This window comes from Embiotoca jacksoni, unplaced genomic scaffold, assembly GCF_022577435.1.
Source record: "Embiotoca jacksoni isolate LCO1_2020_lvr unplaced genomic scaffold, fEmbJac1.0.p SCAF_68, whole genome shotgun sequence".
Classification (NCBI taxonomy): Eukaryota; Metazoa; Chordata; class Actinopteri; family Embiotocidae; genus Embiotoca; species Embiotoca jacksoni.
The window spans coordinates 922,271-934,829 of NW_027185423.1; the positions used below are offsets into that span (position 1 = coordinate 922,271).

Here is a 12,559-nt window from a genome sequence, read left to right on the forward strand (position 1 = left end):
CCTTCTGTTTATCTTTGTTTATCTGTTGTTTACCTGTTGTTTATGTCTGTTTATCTGTTGTTTATCTGTCTGTTTACCTGTTGTTTATGTCTGTTTACCTGTTGTTTATGTCTGTTTACCTGTTGTTTATCTATCTGTTTATCTGTCTGTTTACCTGTTGTTTATGTCTGTTTACCTGTTGTTTACCTGTTGTTTATGTCTGTTTATCTGTTGTTTACCTGTAGTTTATGTCTGTTTATCTATTGTTTATTTGTTGTTTGCCTGTTGTTTATCTGTCTGTTTACCTGTTGTTTATGTCTGTTTACCTGTTGTTTATCTATCTGTTTATCTGTCTGTTTACCTGTTGTTTATGTGTTTACCTGCTGTTCATGTCTGTTTACCTGTTGTTTATCTATCTGTCTGTTTACCCGTTGTTTATGTCTGTTTACCTGTTGTTTATGTCTGTTTACCTGTTGTTTATCTATCTGTTTACCTGTCTGTTTACCTGTTGTTTATCTGTCTGTTTACCTGTTGTTTATGTCTGTTTATCTGTCTGTTTACCTGTTGTTTATGTCTAATTATCTGATTTTGTATCTGTCTGTTTACCTTCTGTTTATCTTTGTTTATCTGTTGTTTACCTGTTGTTTATGTCTGTTTATCTGTTGTTTATTTGTTGTTTGCCTGTTGTTTATCTGTCTGTTTACCTGTTGTTTATCTGTCTGTTTACCTGTTGTTTATGTCTGTTTACCTGTTGTTTATCTGTCTGTTTACCTGTTGTTTATCTGTCTGTTTATCTGTCTGTTTACCTGCTGTTTATGTCTGTTTACCTGCTGTTTATCTATCTGTTTACCTGTTGTTTATCTATCTGTTTATCTGTCTGTTTACCTGCTGTTTATGTCTGTTTACCTGTTGTTTATGTCTGTTTACCTGTTGTTTATTTTTCTGTTTATCTGTTGTTTATGTCTGTTTATCTGTCTGTTTACCTGTTGTTTATGTCTAATTATCTGATTTTGTATCTGTCTGTTTACCTTCTGTTTATCTGTTGTTTATCTGTTGTTTACCTGTTGTTTATGTCTGTTTATCTGTTGTTTATTTGTTGTTTGCCTGTTGTTTATCTGTCTGTTTACCTGTTGTTTATCTGTTGTTTACCTGTTGTTTATGTCTGTTTACCTGTCTGATCACCTGCAGGAGTTCTTCCGATCCTCTCGGTCAGGAGGTTCTCTGGGCCCTGGGTGCGGGCTGCAGGAGCATCAGCCACCTGCAGGTGGCGCCAGCTCACCCCTGGTCAGTCCACTCTTAATGTAGATAGACTTCATATTGATTCAACCTGAGGAGCTTCATCAGAGAACCAAGAACCTTTTAATGAACCCTGAGTTCAGACCAAATGTTGCATAAATGAAGTTTATAATAACGTCTGAAGGTGAAATTTTACCTTCTAACTCTTCGAGTGTCGCTGTGTTTCCTTGTTTCAGCCAACAGCCGACTCGCTTCGGTAACCGCTGCTTGCAGACGATTGGTCGATGCTGGCCACACCTCTGCTCACTCAGTGTGGGCGGGGCCAGCTGTGGGACTCACGGATTGGTGGCTGTTGGTGAGTAAAAAAATATTATAATAAAAACTAACTCTGGGTTCAAACTAACATTAGCATAAATAAACTCATTTTAGCATAATGTTGCGTGAGCAAAAAACAAAAATTAAAGCGGAGAAATTTTACTTTCATCTAATTTATCTTGATTATTAATTTTTTTTTACTTGAAAAGGTACAAAAAAAACTGAAATGCCGAACATGTTGATGTGCAGAAGTGATGCGTTCAGAGTGATTCCTGTTTGTGTGTTTTGTGTGTTTTGTGTGTTTTGTGTGCAGTGCGTAGCTGCGCTCACCTGCAGGTGTTGGAGTTGGAGCGTATTACCGACCTCGGCCTGCAGGCGGCGACAGAGCTGTGCAGAGCTGGACTGAAAAGACTGCAGACGCTGATCCTGACGCACACGCCGGTCAGCGGTCAGGCCATCCTGCACTTCCACAGTGAGACCCTCCGACTCTGAAACACATCGTCGGTAACTTCCTGTCTCGACTGCAGATGTAAACGAGGCCTCCGTTTACCTGTGCAGGTGTATGCGACCACCTCAGGTCCATCGAGGTCTCGGTCTCGGTCTCGGACTACTTTGAAGAGCCGGACTCTCAGGAAGCTCAACACCTGTTTGGAGAGATTCTCAGCACACTGAAGGTGAGTCAACCTGCACAATGCAGAGGTTAAATACTGCCCTCTGATTGGCTCTCCGGTGTCTGTTAACACCTTTATATGTAGAGCGAAACCGGCTCACCTTTTTTGATCCCATGTCATGTGATCTCAGGTCCTGCAGAAGCGTCCTGGGCTGAGCGACGTCCTGCAGGTTAAAGCTGACGGATTCTCCTGACCGCAACACAAGAACATCACTTCAACACCTGAAGACCTTCACTGCCCGAACAGTCCCGAACCCTCAAACCCCCGAACCCCCGTACCCCGAACCCTGGCCCCCTACCCGAACCCCCGTACCCCGAACCCTGGCCCCCTACCCGAACCCCCGTACCCCGAACCCTGGCCCCCTACCCGAACCTCCGTACCCCGAACCCTGGCCCCCTACCCGTACCCCGAACCCTGGCCCCCTACCCGAACCCCCGTACCCCGGCTTGGACTTAAAACCCAAAGTTTTTGACCCACAAACAAAGATTTTTGATTTATAATAAAACGGCCTGATTCAATAATCGACACAATAAAGAGTCTCACAAACTGTGAGAGATAAGTTGGTCCAGGAACTTATATTTGAAGTTCAAATGTTTTGACTTACAAAATAGATTTTCTTTTCAGGCGAGGCAACAAATATGCGTTCAAAACTGTCTTTTATGATTCCATTAAAAACACAAAAATGACTTTCAGGCTGAATCCAGTGGACCATAAACTTTTAGATGTCTGTTAATAATAATAATGGTGGTAGAATAAGTGAATTCTGGCTCCTCCTCCTCCCAGATCCTTATTTCGTTCCTGCTCTCTCCCAAACACTGAAACATAAAGTGGTCCTTAAAAATATCGACTTCCATAAACATGTTTCTGACCAAACCTCAAACGACGACGTTTCCGACTCTACAGGAAAACTTTTAAAACCCTGTTTGTCGACCACACAAGTCATTTTTTAGCACTGCAAAAACAAAAAATCCTCTAACCCCCAAAAAACTCAACCGTTTATCTTTCTTCCAGTTTCTGCCCTTGTTCATAGTTTTCCTTTCTCCCGCCGACAGTCCATGTTCGACCTAAAGAAGCCAATAACTCTGAGATGATGAAAAACCTTAAAAACCTTCAGCCTCACCTTAAGTGTTATTAAACCCTTTTAGCTTTACCTTCAAAATAAGCACATGAACACACGTATGCACAAATACTTTTTGCACAAGCAGGCATGGCGACATCAAATCAATCAATCAATCAATCAATCAACCAATCAATCAATCAATCAACCAATCAATCATCAATCCATCTGTTGGTCAGAGCTGCAGATGTTTTGATGAAAAACGTATCTTTCAACGTTGTATTTGCTACGTGTCATTTTACCATCAATAAATCACTTTTTAGTCACTTTTGTGTGGACTTGTGCTTCATGACGTTCAGACCTGGACAGACAGGGGGCGCTGTGTCTGGAAGTGAAGAGTTTATAGGTGTTAAAGGTACAGTCTGTGGTTGCCAGGGAGACGTTAAGTTAAATAAAGTGAGCCCTGTTTGACTCAGGTTCGGGTTCGACTGCAGACGAACTCCTTCTCCGCTCCAAATGTGTCAAACAGAAGCGGCGTGTTTGTTTCTTCCTCGTCTTCCTCCAGTCGTTGAGATAAGCTGCTGCAGGACGAAGGTCAGGTTCAAAGGTCGTCTGGAGGTGTTTGTGTCTGTGGCAGCGAGCGAGCATGTGATGCCATGTGACGGCTTGTTAATGTGTTTTAACTTGTGTGTGAAACGGTGAGGAGTCGTGGTGAAAGTGTGTGTGTGTGTTGTGTGTGTTGTGTGTGTTGTGTGTGTGTGTTGTGTGTGTTGTGTGTGTTGTGGTCGCCATGGTTTTCCTCAGACGGACGCTGCTGCTTCGTTACCTGCTGCTGTCGGCCATGCTGGCTCTGCTCCTCTTCATCAGCTCCTTCTGGCTACGTGAGTTTAAGTCACTCAGACTTGTCGGCCATGTTGGCTCCACCTCTGTTACTTTTCACCACTTAAAATAACTTAAAGTCCTTTTAAGACCGTTTGATAGACGTCGCCGCCGTCCGCTCACCACGGCACGGTGGGAAATGACATCAACGCAAAAGAGCAGCAAACATTTCTAACGTTCTGGTTTCACTTCCGTCACGTCGTAGGAGGTGGTGACCCGTCGTCCATCTTTATAGTCGACGGTGTCGATTATGAGCATGATAACGTTTGTGAATTAGCACTGAGAAAATCTAATCCAGGCGACATAGTGAAGTAAAACAGGTCAGACTATAGCATGTTGTCTGAAATATGACATGCTGTAGTCTGACTTCATGATATTTTGGACGACATGCTGTAGTCTGACTTCCGTTCATGTTAACCACTGCAACCATTGGTAAAGTTTTTTTTTTTATAGATTTTGGACGACATACTACAGAATAACTTTTTTCTGTTATTTCTGACGACATGCCATAAGTATGACTTCCGTTCACATTATAGAAGCCAGCACATTGGTGCAGTTGTCAGCGTTGTTGTCTCACAGTCTAGAGGTCCCAGGTTCGATCCCTGCCTGGACTTGACATGTGGAAGTTGCATGTTCCTGCATCAGTAATAACCTAAAAGTAAACTATGTCATCCTTAATATGGATGACTAAATTATGCATGTTGTCATGCATATAGTCTAATCTAAAACAAATGTCATGCAATGTAATCATGCATGTCGTCGTAAATGTGACAAAGAGTCACCCCACAAGCAAGAACATGCAATTCTCCACACACTAAGTTCCTGATCGAACCCAGAACCTCTAGATAGTGAGATGACAACGCTGGCTTGGAAATGTGCCGATGTGCTGCTTTTATTGTATTTTGTTTGACTTATATTACTTATAGGACTTTTAAACATGTTTAGGAAGAAAGCACCATGGTGCAGTGGTTTGTGTTGTTGCCTTCCAGTCAGAAGGTTCCAGGTTCAATTCTTGCCCTGAACGGTACTTTTCATCTGAGATGTTAATGTTCTTCCATCCAGGGGAGATTTCGAACCTGGAACCTTCTGACTGGGAGTCAACACTACGAACCACTATCCCATTTTACCAGACATGCAAGACCAGTTTTCATTTTTACTTTGTAGGACATACTATAGTATGACTGTTTTTGCAAAACTGCCCTTGGATCTAAACCAGAACCTTCTGACGTTGAAGATGGGGTTTCTCATGAAACGTTTGTGTCTTCCATCCAGGGAAGGTATTGAACCTGCAACCTTCTGATTGGGAGGAAACACTGCTAACCACTAGCCCATTTGACCAGACAACTGATAGTTTTATTTTTCTTCATTATGTAGGACTTACTATAATATGACTTTATTTTCACAACACACAAAATCATCCTGATCGGGGATCGAACCCAGAACCTTTCTACTATGAGGCGACAGTTCTAACCACGACATGGTGTCCACCATTTAAAAAAAAGTCCTACGATGATAGGTCGTTGAAAATACAAAAAAAGGCATCCATTAATATGTCCCCCAAAATATGACAAAAGGTCTATAGCACCTGGTCAAAATGAGGGGTGTGTGTTCCTCTGTAAGACATTAATTAATTAATTAATAACCAACGTTATAATCTTTAACTTCAACTCAATTGATCTGGTTTGTGTTCAGCTCCAGGTGGAGTCGGAGACTGCGGCGCCGCACGGCAGCCATGTTGGAGTTTTTCCCGCCAAACGGTAGGACGAACTCACACTTGGATTTCTGTAGTTGTGACGACTGTCATTGACAAAACTGTAACCCTAAAACTGAACTTGAATGGAGTTGGTAGAAGAAGGATCATAGTCTGGACGGACCGACCAAACTGTCTCTGACTTATCTACTTGATGAGTCACCTGTTATTCATGTGAACTGTTGGGTTCTATTTTCTATTTTGAAGGATCAAAGTCTGCTGGAGAATGTAAACAAACACTGAAAGATTGAGTTAGTCTGGAATAGATCCACATGGTCAGAGGACACACTGACAGACACACAACCACCAGACACACAACCACCAGACACACAACCACCACAGACACACAACCACCACAGACACACAACCACCAGACACACAACCACCACAGACACACAACCACCAGACACACAACCACCAGACACACAACCACCACAGACACACAACCACCACAGACACACAACCACCAGACACACAACCACCACAGACACACAACCACCACAGACACACAACCACCACAGACACACAACCACCAGACACACAACCACCACAGACACACAACCACCACAGACACACAACCACCACAGACACACAAACACCAGACACACAACCACCACAGACACACAACCACCACAGACACACAACCACCAGACACACAACCACCAGACACACAACCACCACAGACACACAACCACCACAGACACATAAGCACCAGACACACAACCACCACAGACACACAAAACCACCACAGAGACACAAAACCATCACAGACACAAAAACACCACAGAGACACAACCACCACCAGAGACACAAAACCACCACAGACATACAAAACCACCACAGAGACACAAAACCACCACAGAGACACAAAACCACCACAGAGACACAAAACCACCACAGACAAAACAAAAATGAAGAGAGCTGAAATGACAGCAAAGACTCTAAATTACTACATAATGAAATTATACACAACACAAAGATCATTCAGTGAAATAGCTTTGGTTTAATTCTCTTAAGTTTAAGCCTCCATTGGTTCCGGACGGATGGGCGGAGCCAGATGGAGCCCCGCCCCTCATTAAGGAGTGTACCGGCCAGTCCTTTCAGGCCTGGCGTCTGCTGCTGTATTTGAAGTCGAGCCTTGCCACCGATGACGATGACGTCCTGCTGGAGTGGTACCTGCAGAGCTGGGATCAGCTTCTCAAGTACACAAACCACTTTTCTTTGAGTTCAGAGTGTTCCTGAACGCAGCACGGTTTCAGCTACATGTGCATCACTGATGTTCTCGTGGAGGTCGTTGCTTCCTGTGCTGCACTCGCTTCCTAAAACGTTTTTTTTTTCTTCCAAAAATCCAGATTTAAAAATGTTAAGAAGAGTTAAACAGAAAAGTATTGAAAATACGTAGGACCTGTGGACAACATTTGTCTTTTGGTCCTCAGTTTCATGGAGTCTCTCGGGACGATGGTGAGCTTCTTTTCTCAGAAGGTGAATGAAAAGGTTGTGCTGATTCGAAAGCTGTCACTGAAACACACCGCAGAGGCTCATGGGAAGCACGCCGACCGCTCCGGACCGCGAACCCCAGCAGCGTTTGGATTAGACGACGGGGTGAGACCGAACGCTGGTTTTGCAACAGGACGATGTGAAACATTGATTTACAGCTGACAGTTTCACATTTGATCTCTTGAGGCGTATCGTTCGGTTCGGTCCATGGTGGAGGCGGAGCTCAAAGCGGGCGCGGTCGACTTTTCCCGCCGCACAGATTCGGGCTGCAGGACGCTGCTGCGGCTGCATCGCTCCTTCCTCTGGCTCAAACTGATGCTGGAGGGTTTGGCCGAAGGACCGGACTCCGGCGGACGATACAAGACGCCTGGAGAGCTGAGCCGGTAACAGCTCCGTCTTTAGGCACCAAGAAGAAGATTTACATTTGAAACTGTTCCACAACTTTACAGTTTGCCCACAAAAACCAGTGTAACGTTTTTGACCTGCTCGTGTGTCTTGCGTTCTTCCTTCAGGGATGCCTACCAGGTGGCGTTGGCGCCGCACCATCACTGGATGCTCCGTCAGGCCGCAGAGTTCCTCTTCCTCGGCCTCCCGGACAGGAAGCACTTCCTGCAGCTGGTCTGTGTGCAGAACCAGCGGGAGGCCACGCCCGTTCTGCGCATCATCATCGACGCCCTGACGCCGGTGCACACGCGAACCCAACGAATCCTCGCCGAACACGGCATGCTGGAGCTGCCCTGACGGTGAGAACTGAAACCATTCCTGCCGCTCGTCGTAGATTCGTCGGCAACGAAGCAAAAACAGGAGCTGAAAAAGTCCAACGAGGCGTCGATGACTTTATAGACGGACTTTCACTTTGGTTACATTTATTTCTTCAGAGCAAACATGGGACTCTGTTCTTCACAGCCGAACACAACATAGAACGAGCACCATCTTTATTTTACTGCGACCGTGAATAGAAAAGCAGGAATCTGCTTCCGACGGGCACGTTAAGGCACCGCATGCTGCATTCAGGGTCACGAGGCGGTTTCATCACCAGAAAACATTTCTGAAGCAAATGAAGAATTGTTACTTTGTGGACTGAATTTAAGCTGCTCAGTTGGAGGAAACGTCCCGTTCCCGACTCATCTTCAATGCAACAGCAGCTCCAGATGTTTCCGTGGCCACAAACGAAGGAGAATACAAAGTTAAAAGGGACAACAGGAGAAAAAACAAGGAGGAATACCAAAACATTCGTGATTCATGTTTCATCTACATGATGATTGTCATGATTGTTGGCAAGAAGGAACTTCCCATGAAAACACATCAACCCTCCAGGGAACTTCTTCAGCGTGCGTGTCTCTCTGAGTCGGCCGGGTGGATCTTCATGTGTGTTTTCAGACAGTGGCTCTGGGTGAAGGTTTTGCTGCAGGCGGTGCAGCGGTACGGTCTCTCTCCGTTGTGGGTCCTCATGTGAACCGTCAGGTGTTCCTGCCGCGAGCAGGTCCGGCCGCAGACCGTGCACACGTACGGCCGGAGGCCCGCGTGGCGCCTGATGTGGTTGTTCAGGTTGGTCTTGCGCTTGAAGCGGCGGCCGCACTCGTCGCAGACGAACGGCGTCTCTCCGGTGTGAACTCGCACGTGAGCCTCGAGGTCGCCGCCGCCCGTGAAGTCTTTACCGCACGCGGCGCAGACGAACGGCCGCTCGCCGCCGTGCGTCCTGATGTGAATCTTCAGGCTGCTGTTGGAGTGGAAGGTTTTGCAGCAGACGTGGCAGAGGAACGGCCGCTCGCGCGCCGTGCGGATCTTCTCGTGGGACTTCAGCGTGCCGGGAAGTTTGAAACGCTTCCCGCACACCTCGCAGCCGAAGCGCCGCTCCCCCGAGTGAGTCAGTCGATGGCGGTTCAGAGAGCTGAGGTCGGCGACGGTCTTACCGCAGATGGTGCAGTGGTATTTGTCTCTGCCGGCGTGCGTCTTGCCGTGAGCTCGGAGCTGAGCCCGCAGGCCGAACGATTTGGAGCAAACGTGGCACTTGTGCGGTTTGTCGGCCACGTGGGTCCAGCGGTGAACGCTCAGCGCGGACGGCAGGCCGAAGCCTTTGCCGCAAACGCTGCATTTGTACGGCCGGTCTCCGCTGTGCAGGGAGGTGTGGGAGTTGAGGCCGGCGACCGTCAGGAAAGATTAACCACAATGCAAACAGTTGTGAGTGTTTTTGTACTTTCTAAGATGTTCCTTTAACTCTTCCACAGAATCAAACCGACCTCCGCACACGCCGCAAACGGCCTGAAGCTCGTCCACGTGTCTCCAGGCGTGTTTGATCAAGCTGTTGGAGATCCTGTACAAAACTCCACAAACTCTACAGGGCCGCTTACTGCTCTCAGGCCCCGCCACACCGCCTCCGACTCCTCCCACTCCCTCGACTCCTCCCCTCCTCCTTGTCCTCGGAGGCTGCAGCTCGGGGTTCCAGTCTGCGTCTCCGTCTTCCTGTCTGGAGTCCGCTGCGTGTCCTTCTGCGTGTCCTTCTGCGTGTCCTTCTGCCTTCAGGTCTGCTTGTTGTGATGTTGAACCGCTGGACAGAAGAAATTCAGGAATTTAAAAAGTAGCTGCACGGAGAAGCCGACATATCTGAGGTCTGATCTTCACCTGTTAATCTGATCCAGGAAACTGTACATGGAAATATAACAGCACTTATTATCTAATGAACGGGTTTTTTGACTGAACATCGTGAGCTGACTGGCATCATTATCTAACGTCTACTTAGTGTAAAATAACTGATTCATGTTTATGTTAATGGAAAAAATAAATGTCCCTCAGGTGTGAATGAGAGCGTGAACGTTCTGTTTCGGTCTGTCTCCGTGTTGGTTCTGTGATGGACCGGTGATCTGTCCAAAGTGAGCTGGGATAGGCTCCGCCCCCCCGTGACCCTGCTCAGGAAAAAGCGGGTATAGATGATGGAGTTTCTTCTGTTTTTGTTGAGTTGTCTGCGTATCGTTTGACATTTTACTGATTAGTACTGATAAAACCCAGAAAATTAAGTAACATTATGTTTTTTTTAATTAATTCTGTACAATAAAATGATTAATAAAATGTGTGGTCAGGAACTTGTGTAAAGAAACTGACTGATCGCTCTCAGCTCAGATTACCTTGAACGCAGCGCAGCTCCATCTTTTATCGCCGTGGCGCCGGTGGACATTGAGTCGTCATTGGTTGGGAAAAGCTGAAGCTCCTCCTCCTTCTCCTCCTCCTCCTTTCCCGTCTGCAAGAGTTTGTTCCCAAATTAATGTTCTAAAAACCCTTTTTCACGAGCATTAAACAGATCAGTTGTTTTAAACAGGTCGGTGTCGTGTTCTTGAAGTCCTTTTGTCTCCGTGTACCTCCAGCCTGATGTAGACGGTGTTTCTGACCCCGGTGGACTTGATGGTCCTGTAGATCTCCTCCGGCGTCAGCGTCTTCACGGCGAGCCGATGGAGTCTCCTGCTGCGGTCCAACTTGAAGATGTGGAACGGTTTGTCGTCTCCAGCCAGCTGAGGGAAGGCCGACCTCAGCAGATCCAGGAAGTCGGCCTCCGGGAGACCACGGGGACACTTCAAGTCCTGAACCGGCGACTTCAGCATCCCTGGAACGGCGACGGGTTCAGCGGCGTCGCACTCGAGAACAACCTTCACCGAACATTCCTCCGTGTTTAATATTTACCGCTTTTCGAGGGCGCGTCGGACCGAGAGACCTCCAGCATACAGAACCTGAGCAGATGGTGAGCGGGTCGGTCTCCGAGCCGAGGCCGGCCCGGCCGCCGCCTGTCAGACGGATCTCTGGGAGACGATAACCTGACACCAGAGAGAACGTGGTTCAGCGGCTGAACCCCGAGAGACGCCGAGATGTGAGCAAACCTTCGCTTCTCGTTACCTCCGGCTCACTGCGGTCGGATCGGCCGGCGTCGCGGCAGCGTTCGTCCCGAAGTCGCCTTCCGGTTCGTGAGGAGGAGGAGGAGCGTCTTCGCTGCTCCGAGGATCCTCGGCTCTCTGGAAAAGTTCAGCAGAAACAACAACGACTCTTAAAGCTGCCGTGTGATCAGCCAGCTGGTAACGGGACGCCCAGACGGGCGGGAGGAACGTTACCCCGGTGATGTCGTAATGCCCCGACAAACAGCAGCTCGCCTCACCGGGTGGAAACTGACTCCAGAATGAGAGAAAGTTCCAACAAACTCGCAGCACGAACGTGTCGGGCTGCTTCCAGCCGTCGAGTCCTTACGGGCTCATTTTAAAACCATCGGAGCAGCACGATGCACCGCATGTGGCGGTCGCCATCGTTGGCCCTCCTCGCAGCCGCCCTGCTAGTCTCTGATTGGTCCTTCAGACCTCGATGGTTTCCAGACTGTCATCACAACGGCAGGTGAACCCGGGTTATAAAAATAACCTAAAAGACTAGAAATATTCTCCTGGCTTTATAACAAACAGGCACAACCGCCCCCCTCGTCAAATATTAATGTTATTCACAATTTTAGTTTTCTTGTTGGTGTAAAAACAACAAGCTACAGACAGTGAAAACTGGGCAGCTTGGTAAAAACACGGGATTCAAAAGGCCTGTTTTGACCCTGTTGTTGTCAAAACACCCGACAAGACAGATAAACCATAAAAAAGAAACCTCCTCGTCAACTGAAATATTTTCGTGATTACCTCATTGTCCCACATGTCTAACTTTAACAGTTAAGAATTCATCAGACGACCTTCAGTCGGACGTAGACGGCCGATCGTCCGGCCCCGAGGGCCCCGAGGGCCCCGAGGATCCCCTCGGGAGTCACCGCCGTCACCCTCAGAGGCTGCAGTCGCCGGCTTCGGCCGGATGTGAAGATGTCGAACGGCTGCCCGGCGGCCAGCTGAGGGAAGCGTGACCTCAGCGGGTCCAGGAAGTCGGCCTCCGCAAGCCCTCGAGGACACTTCAGGTGCTGCATCGGATATTTGTGCAACACTGGAGCAGAAAAAACAGATGAAGAATCAAAAAGAAGAAACTCTTCCTGTGACGGATTTAAAATTCATAACTTGTAAAACAAACACGGAAATAAAACAGAATTAAGTCCAAGTAGAAGTCAAACTAGGAAATGAAGAAATCCTCTCTAAAGAAGCTGAAATGATTTTATTCCAAACGCACCTGGTTTATTGTTTATATTGTTTCTGCGATGAACCGATGAGTGTTTGAACG

General features: G+C 47.3%; 3 protein-coding genes across 4 annotated transcripts in view; 2 read left to right on the plus strand and 1 right to left on the minus strand.

Annotated features, from left to right (window-relative positions):
• Positions 1-3,584, plus strand: part of LOC138214151 (F-box only protein 41-like) — a 14,867-nt gene extending 11,283 nt beyond the window's left edge. For both annotated transcript variants that reach the window (XM_069175524.1, XM_069175525.1), the window contains exons 13-17: positions 1,168-1,263; positions 1,452-1,570; positions 1,844-2,002; positions 2,089-2,204; positions 2,332-3,584. In XM_069175524.1, coding sequence (XP_069031625.1) covers positions 1,168-1,263; positions 1,452-1,570; positions 1,844-2,002; positions 2,089-2,204; positions 2,332-2,394 — 553 coding nt within the window. In that variant the 3' untranslated portion in view covers positions 2,395-3,584. The remainder of the gene's footprint in view (positions 1-1,167; positions 1,264-1,451; positions 1,571-1,843; positions 2,003-2,088; positions 2,205-2,331) is intronic.
• Positions 3,585-3,882: 298 nt separating this feature from the next.
• LOC138214179 (ceramide-1-phosphate transfer protein-like) lies at positions 3,883-10,694 on the plus strand. Its single transcript, XM_069175563.1, has 7 exons — positions 3,883-4,139; positions 5,830-5,894; positions 6,905-7,089; positions 7,324-7,489; positions 7,571-7,767; positions 7,897-8,127; positions 9,613-10,694. The coding sequence occupies exons 1-6, from the start codon at positions 4,049-4,051 to the stop codon at positions 8,123-8,125; spliced, it is 933 nt and encodes a 310-aa protein (XP_069031664.1). The 5' UTR covers positions 3,883-4,048; the 3' UTR covers positions 8,126-8,127; positions 9,613-10,694.
• Positions 6,871-12,311, minus strand: LOC138214127 (zinc finger protein 287-like). Its single transcript, XM_069175494.1, has 7 exons — positions 12,087-12,311; positions 11,267-11,382; positions 11,057-11,172; positions 10,738-10,979; positions 10,507-10,619; positions 9,625-9,932; positions 6,871-9,543 (listed from the first exon to the last, which is right to left on the minus strand). The coding sequence occupies exons 1-7, from the start codon at positions 12,309-12,311 to the stop codon at positions 8,711-8,713; spliced, it is 1,953 nt and encodes a 650-aa protein (XP_069031595.1). The 3' UTR covers positions 6,871-8,710.
• Between the last annotated feature and the right edge of the window lie 248 nt (positions 12,312-12,559).

Bases quoted from the DNA above. Each gene is read 5' to 3' on its own strand.
- LOC138214179 (XM_069175563.1), top strand. From the start codon at position 4,049: ATGGTTTTCCTCAGACGGACGCTGCTGCTTCGTTACCTGCTGCTGTCG. The intron at 7,090-7,323 runs GTACACAAACCA...TTTGGTCCTCAG, and splicing joins AGCTGGGATCAGCTTCTCAA to TTTCATGGAGTCTCTCGGGA. The intron at 7,768-7,896 runs GTAACAGCTCCG...TTCTTCCTTCAG, and splicing joins ACGCCTGGAGAGCTGAGCCG to GGATGCCTACCAGGTGGCGT.
- LOC138214127 (XM_069175494.1), bottom strand. From the start codon at position 12,311: ATGCAGCACCTGAAGTGTCCTCGAGGGCTTGCGGAGGCCGACTTCCTG. The intron at 10,620-10,737 runs GTACACGGAGAC...AAACTCTTGCAG, and splicing joins CCGTCTACATCAGGCTGGAG to ACGGGAAAGGAGGAGGAGGA. The intron at 9,933-10,506 runs GTAATCTGAGCT...TCTTCTGTCCAG, and splicing joins GGAGCTGCGCTGCGTTCAAG to CGGTTCAACATCACAACAAG.